The sequence below is a fragment of the Lynx canadensis genome, chromosome C2 (assembly GCF_007474595.2).
Source record: "Lynx canadensis isolate LIC74 chromosome C2, mLynCan4.pri.v2, whole genome shotgun sequence".
Lineage (NCBI taxonomy): Eukaryota > Metazoa > Chordata > Mammalia > Carnivora > Felidae > Lynx > Lynx canadensis.
This window is the reverse complement of record NC_044311.2, coordinates 59,102,682-59,126,907: the sequence shown is the minus strand read 5'-3', so window position 1 is coordinate 59,126,907 and position 24,226 is coordinate 59,102,682. Positions and strand designations below refer to the sequence as shown.

At 34.2% G+C, this 24,226-nt stretch overlaps 1 protein-coding gene across 1 annotated transcript in view; it reads left to right on the top strand.

Annotated features, from left to right (window-relative positions):
- Nucleotides 1-24,226, top strand: part of BCHE (butyrylcholinesterase) — a 66,535-nt gene that overhangs the window by 36,822 nt on the left and 5,487 nt on the right. The window contains exon 3 of the mRNA XM_030330461.2: nucleotides 20,518-20,684. Within this exon, the coding sequence (XP_030186321.1) occupies nucleotides 20,518-20,684 (167 nt within the window). The remainder of the gene's footprint in view (nucleotides 1-20,517; nucleotides 20,685-24,226) is intronic.

Sequence of the window (24,226 nt, the reverse complement as noted above, 5' to 3'; positions counted from 1 at the left end):
ATTTGTTTAGATACTATCATAAACGAAATAGTCATAATTTTCTTTTAATATTCTCCTCTTAGGCTTTCTTATCTCCATTAAAAACAACTCCATTCTTCCATTTGCATATGCCAAAAATCTCAGGATAAATGTTGCTGCCTCCCTTTTTTTATCATTCCCCATATCCAGTTTATCAGTAAATTCTGTCAACTTGACCTTTACAAAAATAAGCAAGCAAGAATTCTCTTAAGGTTACATACTACTTATAGTTATTAATGCCCGTTACATATCTTTTCATCTAAAATAGTCATAAATATAGTCTGGACATTCAGTGATATTTAGAAATTATTGTTAAATTTATTTGGTAGGACACGTTGGTTTTGGCTAAGTAGGAATATATCCATTTTAGGGAGAGGAAGATGAAAACTAAATTGCTTAGGTACAGAATGTGGTGTCTGTATTACAGCATAAAAAATGAATGGATGAAAGGAGTTTAATAACTCTTGACTACTTCTGCTCCTACTACTTAGGTTCAAACCACCATCATGTCCCATATATATTTTTTCACTAGCTTTGTGCCTGGTGTTAACTTTCTTGTGTTTGCTCAACCTTCATCTGTTGTCAACACAGCATCTCTATTCCACACCTTTCTGTTTCCTTAATGTTTCTTGAACTTATAGGGCACACTTGATGCTGTTTATACTCAGAACTTTTGCAGAGTCTTCCTCACTGATCTCTGCCTCCTTCTTCAGATATTTCATGAATATACCCTTCATTTTCTTCAGCCCAAAATTCTGCCCAATTTTCCAGGCTGCTCAATTTTCTATGCATTTAACATTTTCCTTCTCTGCATATTTTTGTCCTCTTAACACATATTATTGAGCAGATTGGTCTTATTCACCATCTCACTCTCCCACCAAAATATAAGATCCAGAAAAATAAGGCTTTTATTTAAAACTGTATATCCAGTACCTGTAACATTGTTAGGCACATAATAGGTAGTCAACGAATAATTTTTCAGTAAGTGAGTAAATAAATAATTAAATGGATTCTTCTCAAGTTTTCTACCTAAGAGAGCTTAGTTCTTAGATCTCTTCCCTTTTTTTTCTTTTTCTACACTCTTCCCTAAGTAATCTCATCTATTTCTATTGTGTTAGAAATAGATGAGATTACTTATTATATATGTGTGTGTGTGTGTGTGTGTGTGTGTGTATAGTGTTTAATATATATTATATATATATAAACATTAGTTAAGCACTATATATATATATATATATAGTGTTTAATATATAAACATATATAGTCTTTAACATATATATATATATTAATTAATTCCATATGTAAATGTCTCCTACATTTCAAGTTACTCAAAACTTAAACCTTCCCTATCTTTAAATCCTTACTTTCTCCATTCTACATCAGCCAGTTCTATCAGCTCAACCTTTAAAACAGATCCAAAAATAATTTAGGTCTCACTGTTTTCAGATACAAGCCTATTCTACACCACCAACGTACCTGTTCTGGTTTACTACAATAGCCAGTCTCCCTGGTCCCTCCTTTGTCGCTTTATAGTTTATTCTCATTCTTTATAGCTGCAGTTATCTTTTCAAAATGTTAGCCAAATCTTGTCACTGCCTAGATAATAGCTCTCTAGTGATTTCTTATTTTATCTAGAATAAAATCTAAATTTCTTATCATTATCTAAAAGGGCCTCTATGAGATGTTCTTTGTCTACTTCTATTAAGATTCTGTCCCTGCTTACAATGCTCCAGCCAACCTTGTGGTCCTCTTGAGATCACTTATTAAAAATGTATGGATAAACAGGCTCTGAGAAGTTGAATAACGTCATGCGAGTTCAGCCAGTTTTTAGTAGGAGAGTATAGTTTCAAAGCTTGTGATTCCAAACCACATTTTATGCAGCCCCTCAGGGTGTAATGTGATACTGGGAGCAAGTTGAAGACATTAACTGAATCTGAGAACACAGAGTGCTTTCATGGAGGTTAAATATGGTGCAGTCTCATAGAGTTGAAGGAAAAGCAGAACAATAAATGTAGGTGTATATGCAGTGGCTGGGATTTTATGACTTGAGTCCAGCAAGGTGTTGTGGATGAAAGAATGTGGACAGAGACATGTGAGTTCATCATGTACAAGAATAGTTAAAACTGAAAATGGATACATTTGTCAAGAAAGGGGACAGAGGCAAGAAGCAAATTTGAGTGAAAGTTAACACTTGTGAACCCAGAATCTGAATAGCAGTTTGACTTTTAATTTAATTTTTTTAATGTTTATTTATTTTTGAGACAGACAGAGACAGAGCATGAAAGAGGGAGGGTCAGAGGGAGGGAGACATAGAATCTGAAGCAGACTCCAGGCTCTGAGCTGTCAGCACAGAGCCCGATGTGGGGCTCGAACTCATGGACTGTGAGATCATGACCTGAGCCAAAGTCAGATGCTTAACTGACTGAGCCACCCAGGTGCCCCTTGATTTTTAATTTATTACAAACATTTGAATAACAAGGTCTTTACTTGCCTCCAGAATATTGGGTCACAATGACCGTGATTGTAAAGATAAAGAAAAGGACTTACACCTTTATCAAAAACTCTAGGTGAGCAGGTGCAATTTTAAAAGGTCCTGCAAATAATTCTGAATAACCTCTAAATAGATGTGTCTCCTTATCACCACCGTTTCTCCTCTCTTATTTCTCTTCACATTAAGAATTACTGCTTTATAGCATAAGAAACAGAAACATACTTAAAATATTTTTTTCAACTACACAGACAAAAAGCAGGTTAATATAAGAGAAAATAATGGTGGTAGCAAAAGAGATATAACTTAAAAATGTGTATTAAATTAAAAGCTATTTCATGCATAATATTCTCATCAATGTGCAAATAAGATAAATTGTGGTAAATTCATGTCTGAAGGAATAGGTTTTCTAAAAAAGTGTTGGGATGAAGATTTTTTTCTTTTTATTTATGATTTATTTATTTATTTATTTATTTATTAAATTTTTATTTATTTTTTTTAATTTATATCCAAGTTAGTTAGCATATAGAACAACAATGATTTCAGGAGTAGATTCCTTAATGCCCCTTACCCATTTAGCCCATTCCCTCTCTCACAACCCTTCCAGCAACCCTCAGTTTGTTCTCTATCTTTAAAAGTCTCTTATGTTTTGGTCCCCCTCCTGTTTTTATATTATTTTTGCTTCCCTTCCCTTATGTTCATCTGTTTTGTATCTTAAACTCCTCATATGAGTGAAGTCATATGATATTTGTCTTCCTCTGACTAATTTTGCTTAGCATAATACCCTCTAGTTCCATCAACCTAGCTGCAAAGGGCAAGATTTCATTCTTTTTGAAATGCTGAGTAATACTCCATAGTGTGTGTGTGTGTGTGTGTGTGTGTGTGTGTGTACCACATTTTCTTTACCCATTCATCCATCAATGGATATGTGGGCTCTTTTCATACTTTGGCTATTGTTGATAGTGCTGCTATAAACATTGGGGTGGGTGCATGTGCCCCTTCGAAACAGCACACCTGTATCCCTTGGAAAATACCAAGTAGTGCAATTGCTGGGTGGTAGGGTAGTTCTCTTTTTAATTTTTGAGGAACCTCCATACTATTTTCCAGAGTGGCTGCACCAGTTTGCAATTCCACCAGCAATGCAAATAAGATCCTCTTTCTTCGCATCCTCACCAACATCTGTTGTTGCCTGAGTTGTTCATGTTAGTCATTCTGATAGGTGGTATCTCATTGTGGTTTTTATTTGTATTTCCCTGATGATAAGTGATGTGGAGCATTTTTTCATGTGTCGGATGGCCATCTGAATGTCTTCTTTGGAGAAGTGTCTATTCATGTCTTTTGCCCATTTCTTCACTGGATTATTTGTTTTTTGGCTGTTGAGTTTGATAAGTTTTTATAGATTTTGAATACTAACACTTTATCTGATATGTTGTTTGCAAATATCTTCTCCCATTCCATTGGTTGCCTTTTAGTTTTGCTGATTGTTTCCTTTGCTGTGCAGAAGCTTTTTATTTTGATGAGGTCCCGTGAAGATTTTTTTCTTAATTACAAGTGTGTTTAAAAGATAAAACACTGTTTTATTTTCATTACTTTTTAATTCCAAAAAGATTGAAATAAATCACATTAAAAGTTGAAAATCTAACACACACTGAACTGATTTCTTGGTTCTTCTTTCATCCAATAAAAATAGCCTTGCTTTTTTGTTGAACTTCCAACTATAATGGATCAGAAAGAACATGGCCATTATAGGAAGATACACTTGATCCTTGCCATATAGTTTCCAAGGTGATTAATTCCACCATGTCTCTATTTCCCTAATAAAACCTACCTCACATCTTTATTGGGAAAATATGTCCAGTAAGTAATATGAATTCTACTATGGAAAGCCTGTAGGCAACAGCCAGAGTGGCTTTGGTGGTTATAGGACAGTGCTGTTATCACCTTTACCATTGCTGTTGTCATCTACTTATTCATCACACTTTCCACTTATTAAATGTTTTATTAAGACTAAGACCCATTTGTTAAATACTTTATTAATGTTTACTATTAAATATTCTATTATGATTCTAAACATTCTATATAGATATTTCATGCATTCTTTACAATGAATGTGTGTAAAATGCATTAATATTCCTATTCTACAAATAAATTGATGATTGGGGAGTTTAGGCAAATTGCCCAAGATCACACAGCCAATAACATTGTTTTTCTGAGAGAGAGAGAAAGAAATTGTGCACAAGAATGTGAGTGGGGGAGGGGCAGAGGAAGAGGGAGAGAGAGAATCTTTTTTGGGAGGGAGGGTAGGGGGAAAGAGAATCTTAAGCAGGTTCCACGCCCAGCATGGAGCCCCATGCTGGGATTGATCTCACACCATGAGATCATGACCTGAGCTGAAATCCAGAGTTGGACGCTTAACTGATTGAGTCACCTAGGTGTGCCCCGCAATAGTATTTTTAGTAAATACCTTTTCCACCTTGTTTCTTGATATTAAAGTTGTTTCTAAATTATGGTACCTGAAATAATAGTTTAGAAACTTAAACTGTGAGATAAATACATTGTAACCAAGATCACTTATTCCTCTTCTTCTTTATATAGCTACTATTTCTATGTAGAAAATAAATTTTTTCCACCTCTCAGATTAAGAAAGTTTTAAAATTTCTAATTTCAAGTATATATTTATTAATTTTATATATTATATTTCATAATTTATATTTATTTCATAATTATATATTCATATAAAATGTCAAAAATATATCTGATCATAGGAAGATAATTATTTCTATAGCTATAATAATAAAACAACATACAATTTAACAGAAAATAATATATTTTTTAAATTTATGTATTTTGAGAGAGACAGAGACAGCATGAGCGGGGAGGGGTAGAGAGAGAGGGACAGAGAGAATCTCAAGCAGGCTCCACACTGTCAGCACAGAGCCTGATACAGGGCTCAAACTACATCAGCATGAGATCGTGACCTGAGCCAAAATTCAGAGATGCTTAACTGACTGAGCCACTCAGGTGCCCCAGAAACAAATATTTGTAATTCTTTAGCATTACTTTAGATAGTTTTACATAAAATTCATGAAAAAGTGTCCAAGGAACACTGTCTTTAAATTCACAAGTTATTAAATCTTACTAGCCAATGTAAAATGATTATCTTTTTGGTTTTTATTATGATACATCTGCTTTGTATATAAGAAATAAAACCCAATGACTGACTTAGCCGCAATTTGCAAGTCATTCAGAAATTACAGTCGTCATTGTCTCTAAGGAAGTCCAGGAGGGACTGCTTGAGCTGTACTTAGCATCTATGAGAACTGCAAAGTCCACTCTGTTCATCCTTCTTAAATTTCCTTTTCTAAGGAAAAGCCAGAAAACTGTAGCCAAGAAGCAGCACAAAAAGTAAGGTTTGCTTTCAACACCTGTCAGCTCATCTCAAACTTTTCCATGAATCAATAGCCAGTTCTGAATTAGTACATGCTTATTAAAGATGTTTGGCTATACTATTTGTCTTTCTTCATCAACAATATTACTATCTGAATTTTTTATATCTATTACTTTGTTTATATATTGTCTATCTCCACAAATTAAAATAATGGATCTCTGTGATCAGGGACCTTATCAGTCCTATTCACCGTTATATCCATTGTCCAGAGAGGAGTTCCTGGCACACACTAGGTGATAAAATTCAATGAAGAAATAACAAACAACTTCCTGAAAAAAAAATTAACTTGATATTTTATTGTGGATTAAAAAATTTAACAAAACACTATTATGTGATACATTTCCAATTAAGAATAACCTCACTGTCTCACAAGTGAAGAGGTTACATTTAGTCTGGAGGGGAAAAAAAAGGTGTTTGTTGTGGCAGTGAGTGTAGCTGGTTTCAAGAAAAAAAAATTATGTCATAAAAGAGAGTTTAGATATATTCTATGTGGGCACAAAGCAGAGAACCTTTGGGTAAAATTCATATAGAGACCATTTTTAACAGTATAAAAAAAGAAAAAAAAAACATATTTCTCTTTGAGAAAGAATAAAAAAAATCCACAGTGCCTGGAATTCTAGCAGGGCCTGAATACAGGTCTGTTTTATCAAGTAGAATTAGTAATGAATAAAGTTGTCAGGGATTGGAATGACCTGGTCCAGAATGTGACACACATCCCATTATGGAAAGTGAATGAACAGAAGCTGGAATAGCTTTATGTAGATATTTTACAGGGAATAAAATACTGCATAGGAGATTGGACAACATTACTTCAGGAAACCTTTATTTATTATTGAGTAAAAATATTTAAAAAAAATTTAAGTAATAGAAAAGCTAGAAAAATATCCAGAAAAGAGTTAAGAACAGAAAATCATTGATTATAAAACATTTCCAACTCCATGTTAATAAATAAATATAATTCTTTAATGAGAAATGATTGATGCTGGGATAGGACATCATAAAAATTTTAAATAATATTTAAAAAATATGGATAGGATAATTTCTAATCTATTAATTATTGTTCAAGTAATGTAATAGAATTATTGAAAAACAGCATCCTATTTTATATTGTAGATAGAAAATATATAATTTACTGTTATCTCTCCAATGTTCATATAGACTTAATATCACTTAGATCAAATGTTTTTACCTCTCATTAAAATGAAATAAGATTGGTTTGTATGTATAACTATTTTAATGATTAGAAATTAAATATGCTTGAGTGCTCACTTTGGAAAATTCATTGAGTATAATTTGAAGCACTGTATGTATGGGCATTGCCATAAAAGTTACTACTTAAATTATTTGTTATGCTGACAGTTTCTCCAAAAATGATATTATTGCTATCCATGTACCTTAATGTGGCACACTTGTTTCCATTACTTTACTTTCCCTAAAAACAATGCCCTGTAAATATACAAATAAAATCATATATAGATAGTTGAAAATTTATATTTTGTAATATATTAATTAGCTAAATCTTTCTTTGGACATTAGAAAAAATTATATTTATATATTTATACATAAAATTATAACAAGTTGAAATATAATCAATTTAATGGTTTACTTACTTCAGCAAGGTCTAGTAAGCTACCCAGTGCCTTTACTGAGCACTGACTATACTAGGCTATGGGAATGAGCACACAGTCATGTTCTCTGCTCTCATGGAGCTTTTCAGTCTAATGGAAGTGATTACTCAAATATAGGGACCTCCAGTGAATAGTGATATAAAGAAAATAACGTTTAATTCAAGGAGAATTATTTGATATGCTCAAACTACCCATTAAAGAAAAAAAATTGCAATAATTGCGATTTTGTATAATTTTCTTAGAGTATTTGATTTCCCAAGTCTCTTCTAATGTTCAAGTGTTCCCTTAAAATCAAACTATTTTAAGATATATATGCTACTACAAAACTAAGTTTCCAGGACTTTTTCTTGGCATTTCCTAGGCTTATTCCTGAAACTGTGGGCTTGCTGCCATTATCTTTATGGCAGAGACTACAGCAAACCAACATGAAGTACAAAACTGATAGAATTTGGAAGACTCAAAAGAGAAACAAATTTGTTTCCAGTTTGGGATCATTTTCTTATCCATAATTAATGTTAAGTTTGCCTTTTATTAAAATAAGAGCTCTAGTGTTGTTATGTAAAAATGCTTCTGGAATTTCTACAGACCCTTGGACTGTAGTGTCTCTGGGAATTCATGTGATCATATACAAATGATAGTGGTTGATCTATTGCCACTAGAAACAAAATTATAATGCAAATATAATGCATTTGGACACTTGGAAATTAGGCAAGATATATGGATGCACTTGCCAAGCTAACAAAGAGAAAAGAAGAAAGAAAAGAAGGAAAGGAGGAAGGAAGAAAGGGAGGAAGGGAGGGAGAATAAGTTTCTGCTTCTCTCTAAGCTTCTGCACAGCAGAGGAAGTGATAAATGAAACTAAAAAGCAACTTATGGAATGGGAGAAGATATTTGAAAATGATTTATGTGATAAAGGGTTACTATACAAATATACAAAGAACTTCTAAAACTCAACACCCAAAGCACAAATAATCCAATTAAAAAATGGGCAGAAGACAAGAACAGACATTTCTCCAAAGAAGACATACAGATGGCCAACAGACACATGAAAAGGTGCTCAACATCACTGATCATCAGGGAAATACAATTCAAAACTACAATGAGATATTACTTCAGACCTGTCAGAATGGCTAAAATCAACAGTACAAGAAATAACAGGTGCTGGCATGGATGTGGAGAAAGAGGAAAGCTTTCACACTGTTGGTGGGAATGTGCACAGGTACAGCCACTCTGGAAAACAATATAGATGCTCCTCCCCCCACAAAAAAACTACCCTATTATCCAGCAATTGTAAATACTGCTAGGTATTTACCCAAAGAATACAAAAATACTAATTCAAAAGAATACATGCACCTCAATGTTCATAGAGCATTATCTATGATAGCCAAATTATGGAAACAGCCCAAGTGTCCATCAACGGATAATGGATAAAGAAGTGGTATATATACACAATATTAGTCATAAAAAAATGAAATCTGGCCATTTGCAATGACATGGATAGATCTAAAAAGTATTATGCTAAGGGAAAGAAGTCAGACAGAGAAAGACAAATACCATATGATTTCATTTGTATGTGGAATTTTAAAAACAAAGCAAACAAACAAAGTGAAAAAAGAGAGAGGGGAAGGTAAAACAGACCTTAACTATAGAGAACAAATTGATGGTTACCAGTGGGGAGGTATGTGGGGGATGGGTAAAAATAGGTGATCGGGATTAAGGAGTGCACTTGCTGTGATAAGCACCAGGTATATGCAGGTATTGAATCACTATATTTTACACCTGAAACTAATACCACACTGTATGTTAACTAATTGGAATTTAAATTAAAACTTTAAAAAGCACTAAATAAATAAATAAATCACTCTAGTGTTCAACCCAGTTCATTTTCTGGAGAGCTAGAGGAGCCAAACATTGCCTGGTATTCCTGTTTAACTCTCCAGATAATTAAACAAATCATTCTGTTCAAACAATGCAGAGGAAAGAAGAAAGAATAATTTACCAGACCAAGAAAGCTTTGGTCATCCATCATGCCATACTTTACCAGGATAGTAAAGATCTTAGAGATCTTTTGTTTGGCAACCTTTTGCTCTTTCAGCTGATAAACAACTGAAGATGTGCAGTGAACACCAATTGCTAAATGGGAACTGCGTCTTGGAAATCAACTTGTTTGCATGACTCTATCCAACTATTGCAGTGCAGTATTTAGGAGAGTGGGTTAAGTACAGTGGCCACATTTAAATAGTAATTAAGATTTAAAAGTTCTTACAAAACAGAAATGTGTTTTAAGTTGGGTAACTTTTTCTTAGTTATTAATTTAGGGAAAACAAAATACTACATCTCAGCAAAGGTGAATATGTGTAGGAGGACTTAGATTTGGATTAAAAGGAGAAACATGTTTGTGTGTATTTGAAACATTTTCCTCCCACCCCCTTTTTTTCTTAAATATGATTGGGTTCAGCAACATTGATAACCAGTGCCAGGTTCTCTGTTAGGCACTAGTTAAAAAGAGGAAGAAGAGGAAGAAAGAAGGAAGAAAGAAGAAAGAAAGAAGAAAGAAAGAAGAGGAAGAAGAAGAAGAAGAAGAAGAAGAAGAAGAAGAAGAAGAAGAAGAAGAAGTAGTAGTTGTTTAGACAAGTTTCCTGAAGAACTCTCACCTCATGGGTGGCTCAGTCGGTTAAGTGTCCAACTCTTGATTTCAGCTCAGGTCATGATTTCACAATTCGTGGGTTTGAGTCCCTTCTGGGGCTTTGTGCTGCCAGCCCAGAGCCCACTTGGGATTCTCTCCTTCTTTTTCTAGCCCTCTTATTATGTCTCTCTCTCTCTCTCTCTCTCTCTCTCTCTCAAAATAAGTAAATAAACTTAAAAAAATCTTACCTTACCTTTAATATTCCACAGTTTTACTTTTTATGATCATCCTTTAGACTAGATGTTTCTTTCTTACCAGGCATCCACTTTCATAGCACATATCTAGCTATACTATATTATAATGGGCCTTTGCTTATTGCTAGTGCTGAAACCTCAGCCCATATGCTGCCTACCTTCAGTTACTACAGTTACTAATTATTCTCAAAGTTAGAAGATGATCTGCAGCTAAACATATCTCATTTAACTAATGGTATTTATTTAACTGAAATGTAATCTGTTCCTTTTTATTAATGGTGAGTGAAAATAAACCTCCCTCTCTTTTTTTCTTCCATAGGTGGTTTAGCCTATTGATATGGTTTGTTTTTTGAGCAAATCTGGTAACAGGATCATACAGTTTTTTACATGGCCTTTAGGATTCTTCTCTTTTCTTCCCTTCTTTTCTTTTCCTCTTCCTCTGATCTCTCTTTCTCTCATAAATATCTGTATTCCTATTTTACTGTGAGGTTAAGAATGTATTCCAATCCACTAGTTAGGAATGATAAATAATAAAAATTTAATAACCAATTTGACCATGGACTGTATCCACACAGTAGATTTAGATGCAAGAAGTCATTGTTAAAGAATTTCTGAATTACTGACAACTTCTGTGTTGTACTAATACAGTCCTGCCCTTCTGGGTACCCAGACTCTTGCCTAGAATTACGAACCTGTTGGAGTAAGGGGGAAACTTAACAAACCAATGAATCTAAAGACTTGTTTGTCCATAATTACTTCTCTCATCTCCACAGTTTGCACTGGAAATGTCAAGAGATGGAAGGAAGCAAACAACAAAAGTGAACTAGGTTTAGATATTTGCATTAAATATAATTTAAATTGCAAATAATCTATTTATAAAAAACTCTCTATGCACAACTACATTATTATACACTACATATTGCTTTAGTAACTAATATTTTTGCCCTTATTGCCTACAAAGGGAGAACAGTACGACCATAAAAACCTTCCTAACAAGCTACAGTGAATCTAGATGAGGCCAAAAATGAACCTTGGAAAAGAGCTGAGTTTCAGTTTGTGAACAGGGCTTATGAGAAACTCAGAAAGTCGTGTATATTGTGACTCCTCATCAGCTGATGTAGGACTTGGGCATTAAATGCACTATTACTTTAGACACTTAAAGAGCTAATGTGAGTTTTCAAGTTTTTAACCTGAGAAGAGTATTATTTACAAGACTTTTTGTCATCTTAACACATGAGAATAAAGTTAATTCCTCTCTTCTAATACTGTGAAAATTAACATTTTATAACTGATATTAAATTCATCTAAAATACATCCAAAGTTCTGAAGGCTAGTCACTTAGTTCTCATTTAAGCAAGGATTTATTGAACGTATAGTTTCTGTGCAGGCTTATGATACATGCTGAATATGCAAAAATAAGTAAGATGTTATTTACTCTAAAGCTCAAAATATAGTTGTTATCTATATAATCTGGTACTGGTACTTTTACAGTGAGTTTCAATAGTATGATATAAATTACATTTGTATATAAGTGATATTTGTTCAATTGTTTTTGGTACCTCTAATATTCGAGTTGCAGAATACACACACACACACACACACACACACACACACACACAGGGTCAGGAGTCAGATACATAGAAATATGCATGTTTGTGTGTTTGTATGCAAAGAAAAAATATTTAAATTATTCCATTTGTCTTTAAAGATTCATCTTGGAAACTTGTAGGAAACGATAAAGTTTAGTATAAGTTCTATAATATTAATTGATCAACCTAGGATACAGCCTTATAGGTTAAAATGGAGGCAGTATGTTTGAATTATTGGGAATGCATTCACAAATTAATACTAAGTTGATTTAAGAGAATGCAGTGGATATTTAGTTGGTTATATGATTAAGAATATATGTTACAATTGGGGCACCTGGGTGGCTCAGTTGGTTGAGCGTCCAACTTCAGCTCAGGTCATGGTCTCTCAATTCGTGAGTTTGAGCCCCGCGTCCCCGCGTTGGGCTCTGTGCTGACAGCTCAGAGCCTGGAGCCTGCTTCGGATTCTGTATCTCTCTCTCCCCCTCCCCTGCTCATGCTCTGCCTCTCTTTGTCTCTCAAAAATAAATAAATGTTAAAAAAAATTTTAAAAGAATTTTAAATGTTACTATTAATTTAATTTAAAAAGCTATTGTTTGGTCAGTTTTAAAGATTGAATAGTTTTTAGCACACTTAAATGAAATCAATAATGGCACTTTGTCAAATTTATAAATATAGTCACAGAAAATGTCTCTAGAAGGAATAAAACTACTTCAAAATGTATTTAATGTCTATATTTATCGTAAGGAGTTGCCTGTATACAAAATGAAGCAAAGAATATGATCTTGAGAGAAACAGGATTTTATTTATCCCTTGCTATGTACTAGCATCACTGTTTTACCTGTCTTCATATTTTTCTAAAACAGATTATATTATGAATTCATGTTCATCATTATATACTTATATATGAAGAGAAAATTTGTTTACTATGTTAAATTGCTTTGTTTGCTCTTTACATAAATGTCAAAATAGAAGCAACTTGTGAAACTTTTCATTTTCTGCTACCACTACTAATCATGATATTATCTCCTTTTTAGTTTCTTTTTGATCAGTTTTGCTCAATTGGTTCCTAATTTTTTTCTAAGAATAATAAATCTGCACATCTCACTTTTTAAATGAGATCTCCTAGGCACAAATTTATGCTATGTTATCAATTATGTTTATTTAAATGTTAAACTGTCATGGTAAAAAATAGTTTACGTGTAAGGCACATGTTAAAACTATCCCATAGACTCTTATAGTCATATAAGTCATCTTGGAAATATAATTTCCCATGTGGTGGTGGTTTTTAAATGTGAATATTTACTATAGTTAAAGACAAATGAGATAAACTACCATGATGTTGTGATGTTTCTTATTTTTTTCTTCATATTTATTTCCTAAATACTATGATTCAGCACAGTTTTAGGTTGTAAATAAATGATGGTTTGCATGGAGCTTACCCTCTGTCTTAGTCCATTCTTGCGATACCAAGATACCACAGATATGGTAGCTTCTAAACAACAGCTCACACTTTTGGAGACTAGAAGTCAGAGATTAAGTTACCAGCATGGTCAGCTTCTGGTGAAGACCCTCTTCCTAACTGATAGCCAGCTCCTTCTCGTTGTGTCCTCACATGGTGGAAGGGGCAAAGGATCTCTATGAAACCTTTTGTATAAAGACACCAGTCCCATTCATGAGAGCCTGCCTTTATGGCTGAAGCACTTCCCAAAGGCTCCAGCTTCTAAGACCATCACCTTATTTTGAGAGCATGCAAACATTCAGACCATAGCACTCTGTAATGAGGAAAGAGGAAATTGTGCAGTTAAAATAAATTTTGAGAATTATTCAGCCATAAAAAAGAATGAAATCTTGCTATTTGCAATGACATGGATGGAGCTAGAGAGTATTATGAAAAGTGGAATAAGTCAGAGAAAGACAAATACCATAGGATTTCACTCATATGTGGAATTTAAGAAACAAAACAAACGAACAAAGAGGGAAAAGGGAGGCGAATCAAGAAACAGACTCTTAACTGTAGAGAACAAACTGATGGTTACCAGAAGGGAGGTGGGTGTGGGAATGGGTAAAATAGGTGATGAGGATTAAGGCATACACTTCCTGTGATGAGGATCAAGTGTTGTATGTGAGTGTTAAGTCACTATATTGTACTCCTGAAACTAATATTACACTGTATGTTAAGTAACCAGAATTTAAATAAAAACTTAAAAAGTAAATTTTGAAGTGTGAGGAAATTGAGACTGGCCATTTTAATGGAGTCATCAAGGAAGACCTGTCTGACAAGATGGTAAGAGGAGCATTAGACCAAGGAGCTACAATATAGGAAGGGACAGGTGCTGTGTGTCCTATGAATTCATTTATTGCAAGGTGTATATTTTTAAATGTCATTTCTGCATTGAAATTTGGAAACTGAGTCAGAATATTGGTGTTCCTGGGGAATAGTACCTTCAAGAGCTTGTGAATCCATTTGTAAGACAGAGATTCCCTCAGTAAAATAAAGATTAGCCACTAAATTCCAACTGTCTACTTCCATTCTGTATTTGTATCTCAAATTTAACATGCAAAGAGCTGAATTCTCAATATTTTCCTCCAAATATGTTCTTCTTGCAGCAGTTTCTATCTCAGTAATGGCAACTCCATTCATCCTTCCAATTTTTCAGGCCAAAATCCTTGGTGTCATCCTTGACTGCTCTCTCTCTATATCTACTCCATTGGCAAATTGCAAGGGTGCTCTCTACCTTCAATACACTCAAGATATGACCACTTCTCTCAACTTCTACTACTACCTACCTGGTTCAAACAACCATCATCTCTCACCTAAATTATACAGTGGTCTCCTAGGTGCTCTCTCTGATTCTGGCTTTGGATTCTCTGTAGTCTATTCCCAGAATTCCAGCCAGATAATCTTTTGAAAAATATAAGTGAGATCTTGTCTCTTCTTTGTGCAAACCCGCCAATTACTTCTCCCACTGAGAGTAGACATAAAAAGCTTACAAGGACCTATAGTTCACTAATTAATGTGGTCTCCTGTTACCTGTCCAACTTCCCCTCAGACTACTCCCTCCCTGGCTGGCTCTACTCTAGCCCCACTCTTTTACTCACTTTTCATGGAAAACTCCAGATGCTTATCTGTCTTGTAGCCTTTGCTTTCTAGCCCTTCTGTTGAAATGTTCTTCCTCCAAAAAATTGCATATCTCAGTCCTCTTCTTCTTCAAGTCTTTACTTAAAAGTTCCTTTCCTATCAAATATTGCAGCTTCCCTACCCTGAGGTAGCCAAATCAAGGTTAATGGCTCAGGCCTTCAGACTTCCAAGTTAGCCCAAGATTTCTGACACTAGTTGCAAGTTCAAAGCCACCAGATCCACCCTCACTTCAGAATAGTGGGCTCTAAATTTGAAGTCTCTGTGAACTTCCTCAGATTTAATCATGCCCCAGAATGACTCACAGAACTCAGGAGAGTGCTATAATTACAATTGAAGTTTTGTTTTCTTCAATATTTATTTGAGAGAGAGAGAGAGAGAGCGAGCAATCTTTTTTAAAAGATTTCTTTATCTATTTTGAGAGAGAGCAGGGGAGGGGCAGAGAGAGAGAGAGAGAGAGAGAGAGAGAGAAAGAGAGAGAGAGAGAGAGAGAGAGAGAGAGAGAGAGAGAGAGAATCCCAAGCAGGCTTTGTGCTGTCAGTGCAGATGAGGGACTCAATTTCACCAACTGTGAAATCATGACCTGAGCCGGAATCAAGAGTAGAAAACTTAACCGACTGAGCCACCAAGACGCTTCACAATTGCAGTTTTTATATAATAAAAGGGTATATATCAGAACCAGTCAAAAGAAGAGATACATAAAACAGGATCTGGTACTGACAGGATTCCAAAGGCAAAGCTTCTGGGACCTCATAGATGCATTACCTTCATGGCATTAATTGTGGCAATGTGTACATGGAGTATCACAAGCCCAGGAAGCTCACCTGAGCTTAAGGTTCAGAGTGTTATTGTAATTTCATTATATAGGCATAGTTGATTAAATTTTTAGCCACTGTGTTTGAACTCAATCTTCAGCCCTCTTCCTCTTCCTGGAGGTCAGGTTGATATTACCTAGCTCAAAGTCCCAACCCTCTAATCACATGGTTGGTCCTTCTGGAATGGCTGGTTCCTTCCATAAGATATCAGTGTGAACAGCCCCACCCTGAGTCAAGCCTTTAGCAAAAATCATTGATGCCCACCATGAGTCGCCGTGTTAGCATAAACAGTTCGGTATGGTGCAAAATTCCAGACATTCAGAGGTTACCTCATAGGACCTATGGACCAAGGCCAATCAAATTCATTATTGCATATTCCTTCACCACTGCCCCCTCTCTAGAACTATTACTACCCAACATATTGTATTTTCCTTATTTATCTTGTTTATTGTCTATCTTCCTCAAAGAATGAATACTGCAAGGGGCAAGAGTTTTTATTTTTGTCTTTGTTGATTTTCTGTGACTTAAATAAACCTGAAATCGTATGCATTCAGTATTTGTTGAATGAATAGATGATTTTTTTTTTGCTAAATTCAGATTCTCTAATAGCCCTTCTACTCTTTAAATTAATATACAATTTTATTCAAGTGTGACTTAACATAGAATATAAATCTATAAACATTTTCATATTTAAGAAATTATCCAGTGTCATCTGTAGCCCTCTCACAGGAGTGGAATATTTCAGATGGCCTTTCAATTTACAACTACTAATCGTGGCTTTATCTTACTAGAAATATATTCACTTTAAAATCATTGTATAGCTTTCTTAGATACCATTGTTTCAAAATTCTTAATCAAAAAGAATCTTAATTCTTATGTTAAGATTGATAGGCAATCCTGGGATTTATAATTCCAAGAAAACTTGATGCACAGAGCTGAATACATACTTTTTCTTCATATCAGGCATCCTGAGTCAATTAAAGTCTTTTTTATAAGTCTATTCATAAAATAAGACATCAAATCTTTGCTCAAATATCAATGACAAGCAGGTAATTTCCTGAAATACAGATGTTAGGAAAATACTCTGCCTTTTTGGTTAAACAAGCTGTGTCTTAAAACTTTTCAAACCTACATAAGAGGAAAAGTGTAATGAATGATATTTAAACCACTTCTGTATACCACAAAGTAGGGAAAAAATCTCATAGTAAAAACAGAGCAGAGATTTCTCTATTTTATAAAAAAAAAAAATTTAGGTATTAGCACTTTGAAGTCTCTATTTTGTGACAAGAACAGGAAATATTTTTAAAAAACAGCAAAGCCAAGATGTTTAAATATATCTTATAGTTTTGAGACTAAAATTATATAGTGTTTCAGAATTGTGTATCTGGAAAATACGTTGTATTTCATAAAGTCTTTAATTGATGCGGATAGAAAGTGAATTATATCTCTTGTTAAGTTTTAAATTCTTCGAAGATTTCTTCAAATTATACAGTAAAATGCTCCATCGCTTCAATAGCTCTTTCAATCACTTTTTGAAAACTATATCTGCATCCATAGGCAAAGGAATTTTATTATCTCTGAATTGCATTTTGGAATTTCATGAGTTATTTCATAGAACAAAGTTTGTCAAATGAACACGGGCAGTGCCAATAGTGCTTTGCTCTTGAACTCAAGTACGAGTCAGCTCACTTTAAGTCACCATTTGCAGCAGCCAGAAATGAATGAGCAGTTAAAATCGTGCCATAAGTTAATTAGAGTGGAATTAGAAGGAAAGTGGGCAATTTAGGAACATAAGAATTGCTGTACCGAATCAGACCAATGGTTCTCCTGGTTTAATATCCAGCCTCCAGCAGCTGTACTTGTTAGCTTCTAAAGCTTTAAAAGAAAGGGAAAAGACTACATAATTCACCTAGACAAGTGTGCCATCTGTGATCCAGAGAAATTTTCTTCATGACCTCTCTCAAATAATACCCTAAAGCAGGAGGTTTCAATCCTGTTATGATATTGGTTTAGCTTGAATAGCTCTGGTTATTAATAATTCTTTTTAACCATCCAATTCCTACATAAAATCAACTAGTCCATCAAGAAGCTATTTATCTCCAAAGCTCCTGAATTCATGGTTGAATATGTCTACTTTTATGATAAAATATGAATTTATGGTGCTTATTTGATACAAGTTCTTGATGGCAAAATGTGCCTGTAGATAACCACGCTGAATGAATGCCTGCTTCTCTTTCCAAAATCTACTGAGTTCACAGGCTTTTGGAAAACAAAACAAAACAAAGCAACAAAAAAAAACCTTGTATCTGCTGTCACTACTCCGAACTTTCTATCCATACCAATCTACAGAACTATTAGAATGACAAAGAAATTTGTGCATTGAATTTTTAGAAAAGTTCAACTAGAGTTTTTCTTACATAATTTTACTTAAGGTAGACTCTAGGAGAAAGGAATGAATTACTTATCACTTTAGTCTTCTGTTTATGATAGAAATACCTGTGACTATAGGTTCTTGATTATTCTGGATAAATTCCAGGTCAGTATTTCTAAAATGTTATGTTCAAAATAAGTCATTTAGTCAAAAATCCCTTAAGAATAATAAATGCCTACAGTTGTACTTCAAACCATTTTCCTAGGCTGTCAGATGTTAATGCAATAATACTGATATCCTGAAGCTGTAACTCTAATAGGATGTCCTTTATCCTATATTCCAAGAAAACTAGTTTTTTCATTGTTATTTGACTTAAGATGAACACTCATTATTTATACTTATGTTAATTGTTTTCCCCTTCTCTAGTTTTCCCAACTTCTCTTCCTGGATCAGTTCTTTATTTGCTCTTCTTATGTCAGTTAGAATCTCCTTCCTTCAGGCAATTTTCTTGCAAACATGTAGTGATTGTTCCCTCTTCTGATAATTTGTGTCCCTTTGTTTATGTTTGGTTTAGGCTACCATATATTGATTCTTTGTCTTCATGAATGTTCTTCCTTGCACATATGTACATATGTTTCCCATATTTGTATTTCTAGATCTTAGAGCAGAGTCTAATTCATAATCATAGCATAAAAGTTCATTAAAGGGAAATCTAGGGACTCACCAGTGGCTATTTGGAGTCTCAAAATGTTTACTCTTTGAATTTGTGTTTGTGTGATCTAGGTAAGAACACATTATTGAGTGCTACAAAGGTGCAAATAAACCCCAAACTATAAATTTCTAAAAAATAGAGGGGTGCCTGTGTGGCTCATTCCGTTGAGTGCCCCACTTCAGCTCAGGTCATGATCTCATGGTTCGTGGGTTTGAGCCCTGCATTGGGCTCTGTGCTGACAGCTCAGAGCCTGGAGCCTGCTTCAGATTCTGTGTCTCCCTCTCTCTCTGCCCCTCCCCCACTCATGCTCTGTCTCTCAAAAATGAATGTTAAAAAACATTTAAAATTTTTTTCTAAAAAATAGAGACGTGTTATTGATTTAAAAATCACAATGAAAGATATAGGAAATATCAGCACAAAAAGAGAATATAAAAAAGAGAATTGGAATTGACCTAGACCCATGCTATTAGGAAATGAAGGGATTCCAAGCAGAGTAGCTGTGACAAGGGCAAGGAAGTGAAATAGAGGAGAGAATTACTAAGGAACTGTCCCTAATTCCTGTTGGTTGCCTTATGCAGAGACTATCTGAAAATAAGCTTGGAAATATGGGTGGCACCATATTAATTAAATTTATCTGAACCCACAGTGAATCACTGAAACAATTTTTAACCAGTGAGCAGATCTATAAGAATGTAAGATCAACTTAAAAGTGAGACTGGGGCACCTTGGTGGCTCAGTCAGTTAAGCATTTGACCCTTGATTTTTGCTCAGGTCATGATCTCAGGGTTCATGGGTTTGAATCCCTCATCAGGGACTCTGCACTGACAGTGCAAAACCTACTTGGGATTCTCTGTCTCCCTCTTTCTCTGCCTCTCCCCCCCCCCCGCCTCTCTCTCTCTCAAAAGAAATAAATGAACCTCTATCTTTAAAAGTGAGACTGAAGGCAGTTTCCTATAGTAATGAAGTTATTGCATAATAAGATGTGTAATCAGTCACAAACTCAGACAGTAATGACAGGAACAAATAGAACAATATAGATGCAAGATACTGAGAATATGGTATTAATCTTCATTGTGAAAAGATTGGATCTGAGGTAAAGGAATAAAAGGAAACAAAAAGAATACTGACCCTTCAAGCTTGTTTAAGTGTGAAGAAAACATTAGCATTCCTGAAATAGAAAAAATTTTTTTTCTTCCTTGAATGTTAAGCCAAAATGCATGGAAAAAGTTTTTCTTTAAATTTTAATTCCTACACTTTTAACTAATTTAATGCTTCAAGTTACTGAAAACATTCTACCCAGTTCATTTTTACTTGACCTCATCAAAACAAATCCACATTTTTTCTGACTTTTTAAAAGCTCTTGTTGGTTTTTGAGAACAATATTCTAACAATGATTTTAGTAGAACTATACTGTGTCTCTTTAATTTTTTAGAAATCCAAATGGAACCCAGAACAACAGCACACGATGGCCTGCCTTCAGAAGCACCGATCAAAAATATTTAACCTTGAATGCAGAGTCACCAAAAGTATACACTAAACTACGCGCTCAACAATGCCGATTCTGGACACTATTTTTTCCCAAAGTCTTGGAAATGACAGGTATGTGCTTTTTAGTAGTTGGTCAAGTAATTGATTGTGGATTATGTAAAAGGGAGAAAAGGTACACTATCCAAGGCACAGTGATGGTATTAACTTGTGATTTTACAATTACTTGATTCCAGTGAGTAGATAATTTTAACAACTTTCTTCCAGCAAGTTTAGATGTGTTTTGAGGTCTTACTATATGAGTAGCACTTTAGTACTAAAGAAAACTAAAATAGAAATTCTCCCATAGAGGAACATAAAACGTGGTAGTGGAACTAAAATAGGGCACTGCTTGCTAACACATTAGTTAGTCTATGTGTAACTAATTAATGGATAAATGAACAAATAAATATATAAAGTAAGCAATGTATAGAACTAAAAATATAATTAATAAAATATAGAATGAAATATAATTTATACTCAAAGACAGGTAAAAACAAATTTATTGATAAACAGAACTCTTGATTTCTAAGGGGGGAAAAAACACTCCAGAATTAAGTGTTTAAAAGCAGACTCCAAAAATTTCTAAATATTCTGAGGTTAGAGATATTTATCTTGAACACATACATGTATTCCATAATACAATAAACAGACAATAATTTAGTTAACTAATCTTTAAGAAAGGATTCCATAAGCTTATACAAGGAAGTGCTAGGAAAACTGATTCATATTATTATGTTATTTCAAAATTCATTAGTAAGAAGATATTTAAATCTACTCGAGCAATCAGCTTGAATGATCGCCTCTTCTGTGAGGAAATGACATGTGTATCTCACTCACTTGCTGGTTTTAAAACGCCCAGCTGTTTCTAACCCATGTGACTCCTCAGGTCTTTATTTTTCAAGTAAAAGTAATTGACTGTCAACCATCAGACATATTGCTGCCCCATTCCTTTAGACTTTACCACTCTGTTCATCATAATACTCTGCAATTTTCAGGCTGTGTTAGATACCACAATATAGTAGCTGTTTTGGTTTAATGTTTAGAGAGGTTGGGGGTTAGTTTCAGGCAAATATGGGCATCTCAGAGCTATATTTGATTGTTTAATATGTGTTTTAATTATCAGACATTACTCACCAAAATTATAATTATGTACTCCATCTGTTTGGGAGATGTTTCTGATATACCCGTGCTCTGTGTATTACCAAATGTTCTGTGACATAATATATATCCAGAGATGGGTTTCTGCATCCCTTGGCAAACCTACAGTGCTGCCCTTGTGTCCTCCGGGTGTGAATAACAATGAGGTAACATGTTTAAACTGCCAAGAGACCAAAAGAGGTACCATTTAACATATCACAGATGGCACATTCTTAATCTTTACTTAAAATATTTTTAAATGAGAAGGTTGTACTTGAGGGACAATGAAAGGGGAGTGGGGAGGATTTTCAATGACTAACTTATCATAAGCCGAATTGACTTGTTCTGGTTTGAGCTTGTGCAGCCTATTGTAATTTATTTGTTGACAAAATAAAACTTCAGTATCAACAATTTTTGAAGATGTACTTCAAAATCTCTATCTTTAAATAGTGAATTGTCATAAAGCAGGTTGAATAAACAAACTGTTAAGTTTTTGGCTAGCTGCCACTCCTTCCTATCCAGTGCTGAACCACTCCCTAGTTGAGCAACACTGAGCTGTTTGGAAATACCATACCTTGCTCTGGGTTTGTACGGTGCTTTGGAATAGTTCCAAAGTGTCTTTAAAAAACACAATTTTATACTTTAGCATTTTTCAGATAATTCTCCCCAAAAAGTTATATTCAATATATTTTATAAAATTTAAAGTAAATGCATGATATGATTGTTGTAAAATCAATGTCTTCATTAATAATCAACAACTTTTTTACATTTAAACAAAACCAGTTTGAAGTTACATGTTTTTAGGTTTTATAAATAAATAATAAATAATTAAAAAGATTAAGAAAACATGTTCTTACCATATTTTGTGTATTTCAAGTTGCAAAACCTCATACATTTCAGTCTTTGATATTTTGAAAATTGGGGTTATTCAGATGACCTGTGCTGACGTTTCTATGGCAATATTATTAAATGCACACACACACACACACACACACACACACACACACACACGCACACGCGCGCGCACACACACACACACACACACACACACACAAAACAGCTGTACACATAAGGGAAAAAAAACACTAACTGGATTTCTTAAAAGGAGAAATATTTACCTCACTCAAGATGGAAACCCAATGAGCTTTATAAGTACCACTTGAGCAGTAGTTTACTTTTGAGCAATAAATGTTCTCAAATAAAATGATCCTTAAGATTTGTTTAAACACATGAATTCTAGCACTTAACTTTCAGACTATACTTCAGCATATGCCTGTGCTATTATTGCATGCACCTGCAAGAAATAAAATGTGCAGTATTTGTTTCAGATGTTATCAACAATTTTCACTCAAAATGTAACTGCACAGTACTTCATAATTGTTTGAAAAAGAAAGAAAAGGAAGTAGAGAAATGATCCATTCAATGTCAATAAGATACCAATATTTTTCACTAAAAGTGAGAGTAAATTTACCTAAAGGAAAAACCACTTTGACCTTCAAATCTTCCCAATGAAGAAAAGCATTAGATCTAGTGTTGTTTTCCTTTGTTGCATTTTAAAAATACAGACATACATAGAAGATATTGCCATTTGGTTTCAGACCACCACCATAAAGTGAATATCACAATAAAGCAAGTCAACGAACTTTTTGGTTTCCAAGTGCATATAAAAGTTATATTTACACTATACTGAAGTCCATTAAGTAGTAGAAATAGTAGCATTATGTCTAAAAAAATAGTGAACACATCTTAATTTAAAAATACTTTATTGCTGGGGTGTCTGGGTGGCTCAGTTAGTTAAGCATCCGACTTCAGGATTCTGTCTCCACCTCTCTCTCTGCCCCTCCTCTGCTGGTGCTCTCTCTCTCTCGCTCTCTCTCTCTCTCAAATATAAATAAACATTTAAAAAATTAAAATAAAAATACTTTATTGCTAAAAACACTATCATCTGAGCTACTTGATAGCATTTGACCCACAGTAGAACTTTCAAAATTGGGGTCAATCCTCTCAAACCCTGCTGCTGCTTTATCATTTTGTAATGTCTAAATTCTTTGTAATGTCTAAATTTATGTAATGTCTAAATTCTTTGTTGTCATTTCAACAATCTTCACAGCATCTTCATCAGGAGTAGATTCCAGTTCAGGAAATGACTTTCTTCGCTCATCCATAAGAAGCAACTCCCCATCCTTTACAGTTTTATCATGAGATTGCAGCAATTCAAATAGAATAATAATGAAAAGTTTGAACTATTGCAAGAAGAACCAAAACATGACATAGAGACATGAAGTGAGCAAATACTGTTGGGAAAATTGTGTGGATAGACTAACTTGATACAAGGTTGCCATAAACTTTCAATTTGTAAAAACGCAGTATCTGCAAAGCACAATAAAGTAAAGTGCAATAAAATAGGTATGCCTGTAAGTGATGTCTTCATAACGCCTAGCCTGAGCTTATGGTAATTCACTCTGTAGTATTAGTAT